Source organism: Aquarana catesbeiana, linkage group LG09 (assembly GCF_042186555.1).
Source record: "Aquarana catesbeiana isolate 2022-GZ linkage group LG09, ASM4218655v1, whole genome shotgun sequence".
NCBI classification, from domain to species: domain Eukaryota; kingdom Metazoa; phylum Chordata; class Amphibia; order Anura; family Ranidae; genus Aquarana; species Aquarana catesbeiana.
In genome coordinates this window covers 274,817,108-274,836,011 of record NC_133332.1, presented here as the reverse complement: position 1 = coordinate 274,836,011, position 18,904 = coordinate 274,817,108, and the positions used below count along the sequence as shown (strand labels likewise).

Sequence of the window (18,904 nt, the reverse complement as noted above, 5' to 3'; positions counted from 1 at the left end):
TTTCAATCGAGCTCTAAGGAAGGCAACACTGGGCACACTCGAGTCCCCCAGGCAGACCTCAAGTTTATGGACAAGAAAATTGGTATCTTGCGAAACATGTATAAGCGGGAACACAATAAAATCTAGGAGTCGCTCAGATCCGGAGCAGCAGCCGACCAAGTTTATGTACCCAAGTTGTGGTACTACCACAAAATGCGATTCCTGGATAACCAAACAGAAGCCAGGCAATCACTTTCGACCCTTCCCTCCAGCCTTCCCTCCAGCCTTCCCCCCACTCTTCCATCCAGCCTTCCATCCACCTCCACCCCAGCTGAGGAGTCCCAGGAAGAACTGGGCCTTTTCAGCCTTGATGAAGTGGATGCGCCCAGCTTCAGCCAGGTATCCTTTTTTGGGGAATTTGTGATTGTGTAAATGTTATTAATGATGTTAACGTGTCAAATTTGTAAGTGCTTCATAAAAAATGACTTCATTACAAATATTATGTAGACATATCACTAGACAGTAGTGGCCAAAAATATACTTCTGCATAGGTGTGCGCAGCCTCTTGCATTAGGGTGTGCACCCCAAAGCTCAAATAAATATGCATGTGTATATGTACTGATGGTGTCAGTAGGGCAGTGGACAGTGTCATTATTTTTATTTTATTTTTAAATAAATTATTGTATTTTGTAACAATTTTTTGGTGGATGAAATATCAGTGATCTAAACAGGGGGGAATATGCACCACACAAGGCGAGTAGGGTGTGCCCAGGCACACCTGGCACACCCTGTGCGCACACCTATGTACTTCAGATATTGTTGATCAGCTGGAATAATGGTGGGGTCAAATAGCTAGCCTTTAACATTTGTAGAGAATTATATTTGCAAGTCATGAGCTGAAAATTGGGTGTGATTGCGTAACCCAAAATTAGAACTATGTCCCTTTTTTTGACACAGGATGACCTCAGCCAGGAGGAGGCCTTGACCAGTGGGAGAGAGGAGGAGGCTGTGGCTGGGCCCAGTAGAAGCCGCACGGAGTGTCAGGTGCCTCCCCTCCGCATTCTCACCAAAAGGCCCAGAAGAATGACCCAAACTGAGGAGGAATCCCTAGCCCTCATTCGTGAAGCCAGCCAAATCCTCAGCACACCACCCAATGCAGAGGAGGCGTATAGGACATATATGGCCACCAGATTGCTGGAATTGGAAAAGGGGCAACGCCTCCTCTGTGAGGGTTTAATTTTTCAGGCCTGTCAGAAGGGCTTGAGAGGGGAGCTTACTGCTATAACCTATCTAGCAGATGAAGTCACTCCTCCTCCTCCTCCTGCCCCAAGTACACCACCAGGTGCCCAGCCTCCGAGGAAGGCTGCAGCGAAGCGTGGAGGGAAGGCTGCAGAGAAGCGTGCAGGGAAGGCTCCACGGAAGACTCGAAAGTGATTGCCTGGTTTCTGTCTGGTCTGACTGCTCCCTGTGCTCCCTAGTCGCAAGATACCAATTTTCTTGTCCTAAAACTTGATGTGTGTCCTGGGGGATGAAAGGCTTCACAGATTCTAAACGTGTCTCCAGTGTTGCCCTCCTAATTTTTGTTTAACCCAAATAAATTGATTTTTTTAGTTACCTTACATTATTGACTATGTGTTTTGAGTCCAAAACGACATTTTGTTTCTGAGTAGGCAAGTACAGGTCAAAAAGACTATGGGGTTGATTTAATAAAAGCAAATAGACTGTGCACTTTGCAGAGGACAGTTGCCCTCTGCAAGTGCAATTGCTCCAGAGCTTAGGAAATGAGGTAAGGCTTGACTTTGCAAAGAGTACCCAATCCTGTGCAAGGAAAATTCAAAAATCAGCATTTTTGCTTGCACATGATTGGATGATGGAAGTCAGCAGAGCTTCTGCTCATTTACTAAGCTCTGGAGCAACTGCTCTTGCAGAGGGCAACTGCACTTTGCAAAGTGCACAGTCTTTTTACCTTTAGTAAATCAACCCCTATGTGTGTTTTGTCCAAAAGGCAAAATCATTTCTAAAATCAAGTCCAAAGTACTAATGAAAAGTGCACTTTAGAAATTGCACTGAAAGTGCACTTGTTGGAAGTGCAGTCGCTGAAAATCTGAGGGGAAGAGCTGAAATGAGGGGAAGCTCTGCTGATTGTATCATACAATCATGTGCAAGAAAAAGGTTTTATTTTTTTGGAGTTCCTTGCATGTGCCCCTCGGATCCACAGTGAAGGCACTTCGAAATGCTCTTTCTGTGCAATTCCAAGTAGAATTTGCACTTGTAGTGAAAAATGAATTTGCCTTTGGAAAATAAACCCCCCTATGTCTAATTAACAAGGGACACCAACCTCATTAAGGTTCATTAAAACAACACAAATTATTAAGGTTATTGTGGTAACTTGAAACTACAAAAATAAATTAAAGAAAAAATAAATGTTGGTATAATTTAGCACACATTGTAAAATAGATAGTGTTTAAATCTAAGAAAAAAAAAAAAATGAGTCCAAAATCTAATTTAATACTTTATTTATGGAGATCTGGTTTTGAAAAAATATCATATTAGTCATGGCATGAGGATAAATCATGAAGAAAGTACTTTGTGAGAACTCTGTGTGAATAAAAAGCAACCAAACAACTTCATTCCTCTCGCAATATAAAGAAAAAAAAAACCACTGTATTAAAAGATCACAGAAGAGGAATGTGCTAGCTTCAATATGAAGGCTAGTTTTACCAGACCGAGCGCTTCCGTCTTGTAATTGCTTCAGAGCATGCGTCAGTTTGAGTTTGTCGGACTAGCACGCAGACGACCGGTTTGTCCACTAGAAAGAAGAGTCCGTCGGATAGATTTAAAACATGTTGCAAATCCAAGTCCGTCCAACTTTTGAGCAAAGTCCGCTGGAGCCCACTCACGATCGAATTGTCCGACGAAATCCAGTACGCCGGACCAAGTCTGCCATAAAGTCCGCTCGTGTGTACGCGGCATTAGGGTCAGGCCCTATCCAGTGTTTTGCAGACATGTTTGTTAGCTACAATAAAAGTAAAGTACATTTTCTGGATATATTATAAATATTGCATTTGATTTGGTCTCCGTTTAATTTGCACCTTGAAGATTTGCAGCTGTGCAGTAATGTTCAGAATAAGTTATAAAACTACTGTATACTTTAAACACATATTTTTAAAAACATCACATTTTCAGTTTGATGTAATTAAACATTGATCGTTCTTTCTGCTGATCAGTATATTCTATGATTGTCCCAAACATCAGGATGCTAGAAAGAGTATAAATGCTTTTAGACCAATGTTTATGTAATCTCTTTATTGTTGTAATAATATTTTTAATTTTTGTATCCTCTGTTTAGCCTTACTGCATATTATTCAGGATCACCGTGTCTCAATGGGGATGAATGGAAACCTTTATTTTTCCAACGTGAAAGTGACAGATCACCATCCCGATTACATCTGCCATGCCCAGTTTGTTGGAGCCAGAACTATTGTGCAGAAGGAGCCCATTGATCTGAAAGTCAAACCAAGTAAATATATGTTTCTATTGTTCTTCAGTCTTCGGAAAGATGCATGTGTTAAGTAATATTTGGGGTGAATGTGTATAGGCTATCGTGAGACAGAAACAAACAATATTTTAAAGAGCAAAAGTCTATATGATAATTATAAAATAATTGACTTTTTGTGAAACACAACACAACACACCACAACGCTTGACATTTGCATTATGGTACACTGATGTGCGCTTGTGTTGGCTGCTATGTACAGTAGTGTTGTAACTGCATTGAGGTTACCATGCACAGCCCTAAGTGTATTTAATATACCAATCACATGTCCATGTTTAAATAATGATGCATTGTAATAAAATACCATGTGGTATGCTTTACTGAATTTACTCCTTTGCGATGTAATCATCGATTGGACTGGAAATTTGTCCAATATACACCCATTTTTTACCATAATTCGGTATTCCATAGTCACGCCATATCAGTAGTTTTTGTCCACTTTCTAATGAGTTTCACTGTTTTTAAATAAGATCCGACCATATGAAAATTTTATCAAACAGTATTCGTCTAGAATCTATTCATCATTGAGAAAGTCTTTACTGTGCTATTCATCCTGTTTATAGCTCAGTGCATGGAAATTAATTCTGAAATTCCCTTGACATTAGCATATTTTTCATTTTTTACAATTTTTAAAGGGCAACTCCACTTTTGTGGAGAAAAAAAATGCAAATAAAAAAAAAAAAAAAATATATACAATTGCTAAATAAGCCATATTGTAATTGATTGCTATTGAAAATCACATTTCCTTTTCCAGTCTGCATTGCTGTAAGTTTCTCTAAAATTCAATGTAATATTGGAACCCGGAGGCATTCCGTATACTGTTGGTGCATTGAAATCCCCCCTAGAAATTTAATTTCCTGCTTGTGTTATTGGCTTACTGATTTTCCTAGAAGTCTGCACTAAGATACAAGTCATATTTTAGGCATCCTCTGCAGCAAACATTTTATTTTAATGGATTCAGACCCTGCAATTTTCTGCATTAAAACTCTGCAAGTCACTCCTATTCACTGTGCACATTGATATAAACCGACAGCTTCTCCTTCAGAGCAACAAAATCCTTGCAATGTACAACCAATATTGCCTTGTTTGCAGTGGAGATCAGTTATCGAGTTCTTTACAGTGCTTCTTTGTTTTGGAGATAAAGATTTTTTGCATATTTAGTGTGCTTTTTTAACTGTAAAAAAAAGGTAACCACCTACTTCTCTTTCAATAGCATAGGCACCAGCACACCAGGCATGCAGGCTGGGTAAGCATAAATAGGGCAACTGATACCAACCCACTTTCCCTTCAGTAGTATGTGTGTGTGGGTGTTTTGAGAGCAGTTTTGCCCACGATCCCGAATCACAGAAAATCGCAGGACACCCGTGCGATCCCCGTCACTTCTAATGGCACCCCAATCACGGCACAATATTGCCGCGATTGTCCCCCAACGAATTACAGTAAAAAATACTTTGGCACCTCCTATGGGCAGTCCTCTCTGGCTAGTGTCAGCACATAAGCAGATTTCTCGCTCCCCTGGGTCCTTAGCAAAGGGATCCAAAATCTTCAAGCCCCTGCGGGAGGCACCAAGCATCCCTGGCACCAGAAGACCCCCAAACCCAAGGATAAGTCCTCTTCAGCATGAAGACTTGCCCCACCTGTTTCCAGGGTGGGGGTCGCCTTTGCTGGTTTCCTGACCCATGGACCCATTGAGAACTCTAAACAGGTTGGAGTAAAACCACCTGAACCGCTCTGACTCAGGCACCAGGATAATCGCTCCCCAAAGGAGAATATCCTGAACAGGGCCTGCAGATGAGTCGCCAAGAGCTGCAGATTGGAGGTAAAAAACCTGTCTGGCAGGAAGGAATGCAATTCTATTTTGTAGCCAAACAGAATGACTTGTCGTGAATGAAAGCTATGCCTCCCAAGTATAGGGAAACCACATGAGACTTCTTCACAGCCTAGCGACATAGAGGGTCCCAAAATCCAAGGAGCCCCTTTGGGCTTTTAAGGAGCATACATTACATGTAAATTATGCATCTAATTTCTTGACTATCTATTGGAAGCCCTGGACCACAAGGATGGGGGAAACACCTACAAAATGACCCCATTTTGGAAAGCATACACTCCAAGGTATTTTCTAAGAGGCATAATAGGGTTCCTTTTACAGAAAACTGGAGAGTGCAAAATCTGGTGCAGCTCTGCATTGAAACCAATCAGCCTCCTTGAACAAGCTGAAGTTAGTAGCTGATTGGCTCCCATGCACAGCTGCACATGATTTTGCACTCTCCAGTTTTAGTAAATCAACCCTAATGAGTCTTTTGAAAACTACATTTTTTGCTACACGTTTTTGGAAATTGCAGGAAAGAAAATTAAAGTATTTTTACACAAATTTGTCAATTAATAAGATATTTCTAACACACATAATAGGCATACTTAGAATTACACCCCAACACACACTCTGCTACTCCTCCCGAGTATGGGGAATACCACATGTATGAGACCTAATTTCATAGCCTAGCCACACAGAGAGGCCCAAAACTCAAGGAGCACCTTCAGGCTTTCTAAAGACATTAATTTATGCATCTAATTTTCTGACTACCTATCACATTTTTGGAGGCCTAGAGCACCAGGTCAGTGGAAACACCCATAAAATGACCACATTGTGAAAAGCACTTTTCTAAAAGGCATGGAAAGTCTTTTGAAGACTTCATTTTTTTGCCACAAGTGTTTGGAAAATGTGGAATGAAATTGAAATTTTATTTTTTGTTTACAAACATTTTTATTGAGGCAGATAATTATACAGTCATTTGACAGTACTTAATATATAATGAATATTATAGGTACATTGATAGGGATCAAAATAAAAACAGAAAAAAAAAATTGAAGCATATAAGAAATCAGCAAAGAAAAAAAACCCAAATTACTGATCATTAATATCTGACATAGCATATCTTGTTAGGAATAGGGGAAAGGTCTACCTGAGCATCTCAATTGTGCGAGATCTGGTAACCCATACTGGTGTTTAGTCCTGTGGTAGCAAAATATTCCTATGAGTTTTCCAGGCATTCCATCTGCATTCGAACAGGTGCATTTTATCACATAACATATATAACATCCTCTCCATTAGCATAATGGCATCCATTCTGTTTAGAACAGAGGATAGGGGTACTACAGGGGACTTCCAGTGTAGAGCAATGTGTGAATAAGACATTCTTCATTACGGAAGATACCTGGGATTGACGCTCCAAGTAGGCACATGGAGATTGTGAGCTGTAAAGGTGTACCATATATTGCAGAAGCTATGGAAGTTACTTTCCTCCATACTGGAGAGAGTAGACCACAGTCCCAAAATATGTGCCTAAAGGTACCTGGGAGCTGACAGCCCCAGAAGCATAATCCGGATGTCCCCGGAAATATTGTTTGAAGTCTGGATGGAGTTTAATACCATCTAGTCAATACTTTATAGGCCGTTTCTCTAACAGCTAAGGATTTTGAGTATTTACGCAAGTAAGTCCAGTCCTCCGGAGCGAACTGTTCATTACAGTCTAACTCCCATTTCCTTTTATATGGGGGGTTCCCCTGGGATGAAAGTGCTGTTGTATAAAGGATAGAAATAAGGCCCCTTCCTCTAGGGGAGTCACAGAAGATCTGTTCAAATGGTGTAGGGGGGAGGATGGGGAAAGAGCAAAATGGGAGGTATAAAAATGTCTTATTTGCAAATAGTGGTAGCGTTCTCTAAGTGGAATCTGTTTTTGTGTACGGAGGAGGTCAAATGTGGCGAAGGAATCACCTACTTGAAGGTCAGCTAATGTGACCAAAGAGTTAGAGATCCACCAAGAGAAACCCTCTGGATGTTTAAAAACTGTGGAAAATAAGGGGTCTCCTAGAAAAGATGAGCCTTGGGGTATGGGCGACATCAGGCCAAGTTTACCCTTATAGCGGTTCCAAAGTATAAGAGAATGAGCTACTAAGGAATTTAGGGGGGCTATTTTTTGTATAGAGTTGGTAGGGGACCATAGTATATATGGGAGCCAATAAGGTTTGATGGATATTGATTCAAACTTGACCCAGGGAACTTTAGAATCTGGAATATTCCATTGGGCTATCTGGGAGAAACGAGCGGCCAGAAAATAAAGCCACAGATTTGGTAGGCCCAGACCACCAGATGTTTGAGAATTATATAAAACATGTTTGAAAAATCTGGACCGTTTGTTCCGCCAGACAAACCTGTTAACATCCTGTTGTAACTTATCTATAAAGGCTTTGGGGATAATGGTAGGTAGGGCTCTAAATAGATACAGAAGTTTTGGAAGAAAGGTCATTTTGACTGCCATGACTCTTCCAAGAAACAAAATGCGGTAAGTGCTCCAGAGTTTAAGCATATTCCGAAGACGGGACACACACGCTGGATAGTTCGCTGCAAAGATGGAGGACCATTGTGACGTGACATAAATGCCCAAAAGGGTATTTTATCAGTTGACCAATGAAAAGAGAAGGAACTCCGGAGGGTCTCACACTGAGCAGGGGGTATGTTAATGGGGAGTGCAGTAGATTTCGTCATATTAACTGTAAGTCCAGAAATAGAGGCAAATTTAGATAGCAAGGTGAATAAATTGGGCAGGGAGATTTGGGGTTGGGTAAAAAAAGAGCATGACTTCATCTGCATACATGCAGAGTTTAGAGGGGATAGATGCCAATGGGTATCCAGATATGTTTGGGTGTTGCTTGATAGCGATTGCTAGGGGATAGAGGACATCCCTGTTGGGTGCCCCTATCCAGTGTGAAAAACCCAGAGTTACAACCCAGCATTTTAATTCTGATTTTCGGATGGTGATACAAGGCTTGCACACCCATCAGAAATTCACCCTTGAAATCTATACGTTGTAGGACAGCGAATAAATAAGGCCATAGTACGCTATCAAAGCCTTATTAAGATCTAGACTCAGGAAAAGGACATGTTTCTACCTGTTTCTTGTGTAGATTAGCATCCTGGAGAACATTCAGTGTCAGTCGGATATTATCAGTGATGAGTCTATTTGGAATGAAACCCGATTGGTCAGGGGAAGTCAGAGGTTCAACAATATTGGCAAGTCTGTTAGCTAGGGCTCGACTAAAAATTTTTAGGGCATTATTAATGACCGATATCGGTCTATAATTTTGCGGGAGCGAATGATCCTTAAGGGGTTTGGGAAAGAGGGACATGTTGGCCACGGTCATTTCAGTAGGGAACTGGTCTCCTTTAAGAATTTTGTTAAACATGGTGGTAAGGCGTGGAATTAAAATGGAAGCATCATGTTTGTAGTAACTAGCTGTAAATCCATCTGGGCCCGGGGCCACAGAGCGTTTCAGGGATTTGACTACACCTAGGAGTTCTTCTGTGAAGAGAGCATTAAGGGAATCTGTTTGTGATGTCGATAATGTGGGTAGGGGAAGGGAGGCTAGCCAATCCTGAGAGGTTTGAGAAGGGAAAGAAGGTGGATGAGAAAGTAATTTAGAGTAAAAATTTTCAAAAATATTCAGGACCTCCTTGGGGTGGGAGACTACATTACCCGATGAATTACGGAGTTTATAGAGATGGGGGGGGGGGGGGGTGCAGGGTTTGATTCAATTTATGGGCAAACATAGAGGATACATTGTTGCTATGTAAGAGAAATATGGCCCTGGACCAACGAAGAGATAACAGGGTATCTAACTCAAGCCTTCTCTGAGCTACCATACGTTCGGTGGACCTTGATGGGTTCCCTATTTGAATTTTGTGTAGTTTGTCCATTTAACGTGTAAATTTGTTGCCAACGCTCTTTGTTTTTCCGTGATGCTATACTAATGGGCCGGCCTCTCAACACCGCCTTGTGGGCAACCCAAAGAGTGCTAGGGGACATGTCTGGGGTGGCATTTATAGTGAAATATTCTTGGATAGTGGTAGACATTTCTTGGCAGGTTATAGGGTCACTGAGGAGGGAATCATTTAATCTGCGTGTGTAGGGGGTATCCGACAGGCCAATTAAAGAAGTAGATAAGGTGACCATATTATGGTCAGACCAAGGGCAGAGGTGCATAGCAGAATCTGTGGAGTTAGCCAGAATGATGGGAGTGCAGAAAATGTAATCTAAAAGAGTTATGAGGGTGAGAGTAAAAGGTGAAATCTCTTGCACCTGTATTGTGTGCTCTCCATGCATCAGATAATTGGAATGGATTGTAGTGTTTTGGACATTGATTTGAGGAAAGCTGAATTGAGCTGGGAAGCAGTGCTTTTGTCTATCTGGGGGTGGCCACCAGGTTAAAGTCTCCGCCCACAAACATGTGTGTTGAGGAGTATCATTCAAGGATTTTAAAGAAGGTGGTAAAGAAAGCAGCTTGCGCTACATTAGGAACATACACATTTGCTATTGTGAGTTCCCGTCCAACCACTAAACCTTTAATTATAAGGAATCTGCCGTCGGGATCCTTATAAACTTGTTTCACCTCTAGGGGGAATGAGTTATGGAAGAATATCGCTACCCCCCTACATTTGGTTTGGTATAGGGTATAGAAAGCCTGCTTATATGACCTATGGAAAAAAGTTGGGTGTTTATTAGAAGCAAAATGAGTCTCCTGTAATAATATAATTTGAGCTCCTAGTGTCTTATAGTTAGTAAATGTTTTTTTTAGCTTGTGACTAGAGTTAAAGCCCCGCACATTATGCGTAATACACGTTATCACCATTTATGTAAAAAAAAATATTTTAGGTTCACCTGAAAGTGTTAGTAGCCATGTCAGTGCAGCACAAAAATTCTCCAACACAAGGGGAATGCCGACCAGGAAATATTCAGTATTAAGATCATAGCAAGATAGGCTGTGATTGGAATGCTTCGGTAACTGAAATAACAAAAACATAACTTGAAACAGTTCAGCCAAAAAAACAACAAGAAAAAAAGCCAGCAGAATGATTTTGTGCTGGACTAATGTTGGGTCAGGTTGAAAGTAGCAAGAACCTGAAACAGCGAAATTAGAAGTGTAAAGGGCGAAAGCTCCCTTAACTCTTAGGGTCATATCCATAATTCCAGAGGAAGTCATGATATGAGAGGAGTGGGGTAGCATGGCATCGACCACCACCCAACTAGCCTGCTAGATAAGCAAATAACATTTTGTATGTACATGCCATAATAAATTTATATGGCCTGTCTCCATGCCTAAGGGTCTGAGGACCGTATCTTATAGAAAACAAAGGAAGTTCCGGAAAAAGTACCATATCACAAAAGAGTAGGTGAAGTAACCGTCCCCAATAAAAAAAAAAAAAAAAAAATAGGGGGAGACTGGTTGTATCTCAGCCAAAAAAATAAGGGTATACAAACAGCAAGATATGTGGATATTCCAAATATTTCCTATAAGGGAGTAGAAGTCACCTGAGATGGGAAGGTCAAATCTTCAAGGTAGTCTGGAAGTTTGCTGAATAAGGAGGTAAGAGATTGTTTGTAACGTCGGATAAGCTGTGTACCGGCACTTCCAAAAAAGCAGTAGATGGTGCTCAGACATAAGAAGATTCCAAAGTACAGCTAGGATTCATTGTGAGTAGTAGTATAGAATCCTTAATAGTGACAACAATGTGCCTGCGGTCAATTTTGATGGGCGTTTTGACTGGCTTCTTGTCTGGGGCGTCTGCACTCTCGTCTCGGAGATGGTGTACGCCAGATGGGCATTAGCCTGCGTGTAGAGGGTGGGCGAGGAAGGGATTCAGCATCCAGGAGGCCCAACTTAACTAGAATTTCTTGTCCCTCTGAGAGTGTAGTTGCTGTATGTTGTACCATTATGGGGAGCAGAGAGTTTAAAGGGGAAGCCCCATCTGTAGCGAATGTGTGCTTTTGCTAGCACTGTGGTAACTTCCTTCATCCTGTGGCGGTTGCTGATGAGATGTCCGGAAATATTTGTATCGGAGTACCATCCAGGGCGATATTATGAGAGTTGCGGGCAGCCCTGAGGATCTCTTCTTTAATGAGGAAGTCCTTTAAGCAGAGGACAATGTCACGAGGGGGTTTATCAGGTGGGGGTTTAGGGCGTAGTGCCCGGTGTATACGATCGCAGGTAAAAAAATTGATCTCATGGTCTGGCAGGAGAGACTGGAATAATTTGTGCATAGCAGGGATAAGGTCAGAGGTGGTCTCAGGAACCCCTCTGATCCTGAGATTATTCCTGCGATTGCGTTTGTCGAGGTCTGGTTGGGATTGTAATTGAGAGACAGTCGCAGTAAGAGATTCAAATTCTTTAGAGAGGTCATTGTGGGCTTTACTGAGTTCATCATGCTTAGTCTCTAAGCGATCAGTACAGGCTCCTAAAGCAGAGATCTCCTGTTAGGGTATTTGTGCTTTTGTGCAATTCCGTTTGGAACTTGGTGGCAATTTTGCTGTAAATAGACTCCAGGCTCTTGTCTAGATCAGCCTTTGTAAGAGAGGGGAAGTACTCACAGTCCTGTGAAGGAGCAGAGATGTCCTGAGAAGTCTGTGATAACTGGGAAGCAGGGCCGTCGGCGCCATCTTGGGACATGCCGTATCGTTCCTGAGTCCGCAGCAGATAGTTAGTGACTTCTGCGCGGACTTCTGTCCCTTTTGGTTCTTCAGCGGCATGCACAATGTGGTCCGGGGGGTGCTGGAGGCAGTAGTAGAAAGTTGTGTGCACTGCTGGCCCGGGGAAGCAGGCTAAACTGATCGAGTAGGACGGAGCTACTCAGCTACCGGACATTGTATCTCGTGTATCACACAAATCAACCAAATTGTGTCAAATCCAATGTACAATAATGGCCGCCATTATACGAGTGTTTAAGGCAAGGGTAGGCAACCTTTTGGGAACAGTGTGCCAAAATTTTTTTTAAAGAAAGAAAAAAAAAAAAAAAAAAAAAAAAATATATATATATATATATATATATACCCTGACTATATTAACCACTTCAGCCCCGGAAGATTTGGCTGCTCAATGACCAGAGCACTTTTTGCAATACGGCAATGCGTCGCTTTAACTGACAATAAAATTGACGTCCTTTTTTCCCCACAAATAGAGCTTTCTTTTGGTGGTATTTGATCATCTCTACGTTTTTTATTTTTTTGCTCTATAAACAAAATAAGAGCGACAATTTTGAAAAAAAACACAATATTTTATACTTTTATATAGTAAATATATATCTATAATAAATAGATATATTTATGCGCAAACCAATAAATATTGGTTTGCACAAAAGTTATAGCAGCTACAAAATAGGGGATAGATTTATGGCATTTTTATTATTATTTTTTTGCCAGTAATGGCGGCGATCTGCAATTTTTATCATGACTGCGACATTATGGCGGACACATCGGACACTTTTGACACATTTTTGGGACGATTGACAAAAATGCACTGATTACTGTATAAATGTCACTGGCAGGGAAGGGGTTAACACTAGGGGGCGATCAAGGGGCTAACTGTGTTCCCTGACTGTGTGTTCTAACTGTAGGGGAGGAAACTGACTATACACACACACACATCCCTGTTCTGCCTCTCGTGGCCGGCGGTCATGAGCATCGGCACCCCAGCAGTGCAGCGGGCATGTGCGCGCGCCTGCTATCCCGCTTGAAGGAGCTGACGTACAGCTACGACAACTCACGGGATCGTGCCAACCTGCCGCAGTATAATGACGGCTGGTGGTCGGCAAGTGGTTAATCCCTTTCACTAAATAAATGAAGGGGGACAGGGATTGTAAAAAAAAGCAAGATGTGACAAGCAATGGGGTTCATTTACTAAGATTCCCGGGAAGTACTGGACGCTCTACATGTAATAGTGCCCATTTCAGGCAATTAAGAGTTCAACTAGGTGAACATGTGAATGAAAAATTGTGCTATTAGTGGCGAACATGCCTAAGTAAATTCGTAAGAAATTTCGTAAGTAAGAAATTGGCGCTAATTGGCGATTCCGTGAATCTGCAAGTGCCAATTGCTACCAAGTTATTATATAGCACTGCACTGCAACCATGATCCATGTATGTGAAGAACACATTTTTATGTGAGATGTGCTCTACTCGTGTCTATCTATTGATGTATATTGCAATTAGTATTCCTGTTTGTTTCTTCTTTTGCTAACAAATGTGGTTATGAATGAGTATTGCAGAGTAATGTCTGCTATTCTGTAAAGTTACATGTATTGAACATGTAACAGTTTCATATCTGTTGTGTGTTATTTTTTCATGTTATTTTTTTTATTTAGGTGACTATAAAGCAATAATTTTTTATGTTCATTCTTTAATCATACTACACTATTATGCAGGTCACAGCGTGCTTAGCACAATGGCTTGGTGGTCTGCTCAGATATCTCCAAAGCACTCAAGTCATGAGTTCAAATCCCAGCCAAGCTATCGCCCACCAGCTGTGTTTATTTTTCCAGTGCACAAGCAAGCTAAAATAAACAAACCAAAAAATGTAAGCTGCCCATTAACTAGTGTGTGATGTTTGGAATTCCACACCATATCATTATTGAATACTTACATATCATTACATGCATTTGAAGAGTTAATATAATAGAATCAACCAAACTAAAGTGCATTGGCTAACTGGCTTTCGCCTATTTTCAGCATATGCTCCTCCAGTCATTCTCATTGCCCCACAGTTAGAAACACCTCCCAGGGAACACATTTAACCCCTTGATCGCCCCCTAGTGTTAACCCCTTCCCTGCCAGTGGCATTTACCCAGTAATCAGTGCATTTTTATAGCACTGGTCACTGTATAAATGTCTCGGTTCCCAAAAAATTGTATAAGGTGTCCGATCTGTCCGCCACAATGTCACAGTCCTGTTAAAAATGCAGATCTCCGCCATTACTAGTAAAAAAAAATAAGTAAAAAAATAGCATAAATGTATCCCCTGTTTTGTAGATGCTATAACTTTTGCGCAAACCAATCAATATAAGCTTATTGCGATTTTTTTTAACCAAAAATATGTAGAAGAATACATACTGACCTAAACTGATGAAGACATTTTTTAATTTTTTTTTGGTTATTTATTATAACAAAAAAAATATATTGTTTTTTTTTTCAAAATTGTCGTTTTGTTTTTTGTTTATAGCACGAAAAATAAAAACCGCAGAGGTCATCAAATACCACCAAAAGAAAGCTCTATTTGTGGGGAAAAAGGACATACATTTTGTTTGGGTACAGTGTCGCACGACTACGCAATTGTCGTTTAAAGTGACGCAGTGCCGTATCGCAAAAAATAGCCTGGTCATTAAGGGGGGAAATCTGCCGGTCTGTAAGTGGTTAAAAAATCACATTAGAAAAGCAGGGATACAAATCAAGCTAATAACAAGCATGACTAACCTTTTTGGTGTTCAGGAGTCCCAAAAGTTAAATGGCAGGATTATCATAAGCAAAAACAGACATAACTAATATAAAAGCCAAAAAGGCAGTGCACAAACTACCTTGACACACACAGCAGGAATGAATTAGCAGGAACCTTCCTTATCATCTAAACCATTACATAGCAGTTGTAAGTCTAACATGTGAGATTTAGAAGCAATCATCAAACCACAGCCTTAGTGGGGTGTGGGTCGGAAATTATTTTTTTTTTTTAAACCACTTCAGTAAACTTTATCTAGAGACAACTTTCAGATTGATACTCATAAATGTCTCTAACACAGTCACATCATTGTGGCCTTTCAAACTTTATTAATACTCTCCTTTTTTTAAAAATTTCCAATGCCTTTGGCATCAATCCCCTCTCTTCGCCCGTCCAACACATAAAAAAACTACAGCTTACTCAGCCATAAGCCAATACATTGCTCACTGTTCAAGCGGACATTTTTATACACAAATAAGTTCCTCGCCCCCCACAATACCCCTTTTAACGCACATAACAATAACCATAATACCCTATTCTTCTCTTTTTCCAATCTCATTAATCCATACATCATAACTTTCCATCCACTCAATCTCACACCCGTCAATTCTTTCACCAAATCTTGATATTTACCAATCACTTCTCTTGCAAAGTCACACCCCCAAAACACAGTTCACAGTCTTCCACTCCCCCACAATTCCCTCTTGAACACACATCAGACTCACACAAATCCCTCCTCTTCATAAGCAATCTTGTAGTCAAACACTCTTGCAGGCCGATCCATACAATCTCCTTCTTTTCATTCGTCACCCCACGCACATTCATCTTCTTCCACACTTCAGCCACCACTGTTTCATTCGCTTCTCTTAAATTGCATACACCCTCCCTTACCACCAACCATTATTTAACTCTTACCTTATTCCCCTTCCCCCAAGTCTGCCAACCTAAACTTTGCTCTAAACCTTTCCAATACCTAATAGTCCTGCGATACTACAAGAGCTACTGGTACCTTTGAATCCCTCCCCAGCCACCCACACCTCCTAAATAACCACCCCCCTGAAAACGCAATCATTCTAGCACACAATCCCCTGATTGTTCAAAATTTTTACCACACAAAACCAGTAATGCATCCACACAAAGACTCGCGGATTCACAAGCCCCAATCCACCGTTACACTCCCGCCTGCACACATATTCCCTCTTTATCCTCTCCATTTTAGATCCCTACAAAAAGGTAAAGATCAACCTATTATTTTTTCTCAGTCTTGCCAACCCCTGGAGGGAAGATGTTACTCTTATACAAGACCATGGGTAAAATTACCACTCTAATAATAAATACCCCACCATAAATTGATAGTTTTCACAAGCACCAAAATCTCAGTTTTTTTGCTACTTTCTCACCCAGCTCATTCCAGCATACATCCCCTTTCATCCTTTGATCATACACAATCCCAAGCACCCTTACTCCCTCCTCAACTCTCGCAATCTGCTCATCCAAACATTCCACCTGCCTCCCATACACACTCATACTACATTTACTCCAATTCACACTTATTCCTGAACACACACAAAAGATTGATAAGAGAAACTTCACTCTCTTAACCCCTACTACTGACTGACAAACAATATCGTCCATGTATCCTAGACACTTTATTTCCCTCCCTCCACTTCCTGGTACCAAAAAGACCCTCACCACTTTATCCCTCTGCACGAGTTTTAACAAAGGGTCTATAAAACAAATAGACAAAACCATATGTCACAGGGAAAAACCTACCCAACCTCCCATTCACTAAAATCCTACTTCCAATCCCACTATATTACCCCTTTAATACCCTAATCACCTGCTGTGGTACATCCATCCTGTTTAATACCTCCCACAAAAACAATAAAACGTGATTGGCCTTATCGTATGCCTTTTCTAAGTCAAAGAACATAAGAATCATCACATTATTCAAATCCATTCAAGACTTGATAATGTCCCTAATCAAAATCAAATTCTCCGTGATCATCCGCTCATGCACGGCACATGTCTTTGTTTCACTTACCATTTTACCGACCATTTTAGATAACCTCCTAGCGATAACTTTTGCAAATACCTTATGGTCCGTATTAAGAAGGGAGATAGGTCTCCTATTCCGGACATCTTTCCTATCTCCTCTCTTAAAAATGAACACCACTATACCCTTCCTCATAGACTTCGACCAATAACCCTTTTTCATGATATACTTAATGACCTTCACCACCTCCCCTTTAATGATCTCCCAAAACAGTTTAAAAAATTCACTCGATGGCCCATATCCTCCTGCCGTTTTATTGGACGCCATACTTACCACAGCTTCTCGCACCTCACCCTCTCAGACCTCACTCTGCAGCATACCCTGATCCTCCTTACTTAAGTTGCACTCCACCATTCCTAACACTGTCTCATTAGACTCATCCACATACACTCCTTTATACAGATTTTCATAGAACTTCGTCACACGTTCTAATACCTCATCACTCTTACACACACTCCCGTCCTCCCCATACACTCCTTCCAACACACCTTTCTCCCTACACAGTTTTTTAAAGAAGAATCTGGAGCACTTCTCTCCCTGCTCCAGATGCTTCACTTTTGCTTTGAACATTATTTCTTTCCCTCTTTTAACCACTTAAGCACCGGAAGGATTTGCCCCTTAATGACCAGGCCATTTTTTGCGATACGGCATTGCACTGCTTTAACTGACAATTGCGCGGTTGTGTGCCGCTGTACCCAAACCAAATTGACATCCTTTTTTTCCCACAAATCAAGCTTTTTTTGGTGGTATTTGATCACCTCTTTTGCGCTATAAACAAAAAAAAGACTGACAATTTTGAATAAAAAACAATATTTTTTAATTTTTGCTATTAAAAAAAGGTAAAAAAAAAAATGTCTTCATCGATTTAGGCCGATATGTATTCTACATTTTTTTGGTAAAAAAAAAAAAAAAAATTATTGCAATAAGCGTATATTGATTGGTTTGCGCAGAAGTTATCTACAAAAGTTGTCTACAAAATAGGGGATAGATTTCTGACATTTTTATTATTATTTTATTTTTTTGTAGTAATGGCGATTTTTAGTAGGACTGTGACATTGCAGCGGACAGATCGGACACATTTGACACACTTTTAAGACCATTGACAGCTATACAGCGATCAGAGCTAAAAATAGTCACTGATTACTGTATAAATGTCACTGGCAGGGAAAGGGTTAACACTAGGGGCGATCAAGGAGTCAAGTGTTCCCTGGGGAGGTATTTCTAACTGTGGGGGCAGTGTAATGACTGGGGAAGGAGAAAGATCACTGTTCCCAATTAAGAGGAACAGACGATCTGTCTATTCTCCCCTGACAGAACAGGGATCTGTCTGTTTACATCTACTCACCAGAGCGTATAAATTAAATAGTCTCAACTTCTGATTAAACAATACTAAATTAACCATCAGCAATTTCCCTGGTACCAAAACGACATATGATGTGATACAGACATTCCGATTAGCCACCAGAATACCAACCCCGGCATTCCTATTATCACCACATGCTGACCAGACATAATCTATCACCCAATCAGGAGGCTTGGGTGGCTGCTTAAAGTAGCATTCCTGCAGGCAGAAAATATCACCCCATTTATTTTTAATGCTGCATACACTTGATCGCACATTCCGACAACAAAATCCATGTTTTTTTTCCGACGGATGTTGGCTCAAACTTGTCTTGCATACACACGGTCACACAAAGTTGGTCGGAAATTGCGAACGTCAAGAACACGGCGACGTACAACACGTACGACAGCACTATATAAAAGGGAAGTTTCAAATCAAGTGCGTCACACTTTGGGCTCCTTCTGCTAATCTCGTGTTAGTAGATGTTTGGTGAGAGACGATTGACGCTTTTCAGCCTCATGCTTTTCAGATCCTTACTGCTCTTCAGTTTGTGCTTGTGGGTTCGTATCTGTTCTTCAGTGCGTGTAGTCAGTTTGCATTTGTTTGTCAGTGCGTATTACTATTATTATTATAGTACGTATTATAGATCCTCAGTGCGTT

At 40.9% G+C, this 18,904-nt stretch overlaps 1 protein-coding gene across 3 annotated transcripts in view; it reads left to right on the top strand.

The window, feature by feature from the left end:
• L1CAM (L1 cell adhesion molecule) overlaps positions 1 to 18,904 on the top strand; it is a 1,396,060-nt gene that overhangs the window by 536,802 nt on the left and 840,354 nt on the right. For all 3 annotated transcript variants that reach the window (XM_073600356.1, XM_073600355.1, XM_073600354.1), the window contains one exon: positions 3,329 to 3,499. In XM_073600356.1, coding sequence (XP_073456457.1) covers positions 3,329 to 3,499 — 171 coding nt within the window. The remainder of the gene's footprint in view (positions 1 to 3,328; positions 3,500 to 18,904) is intronic.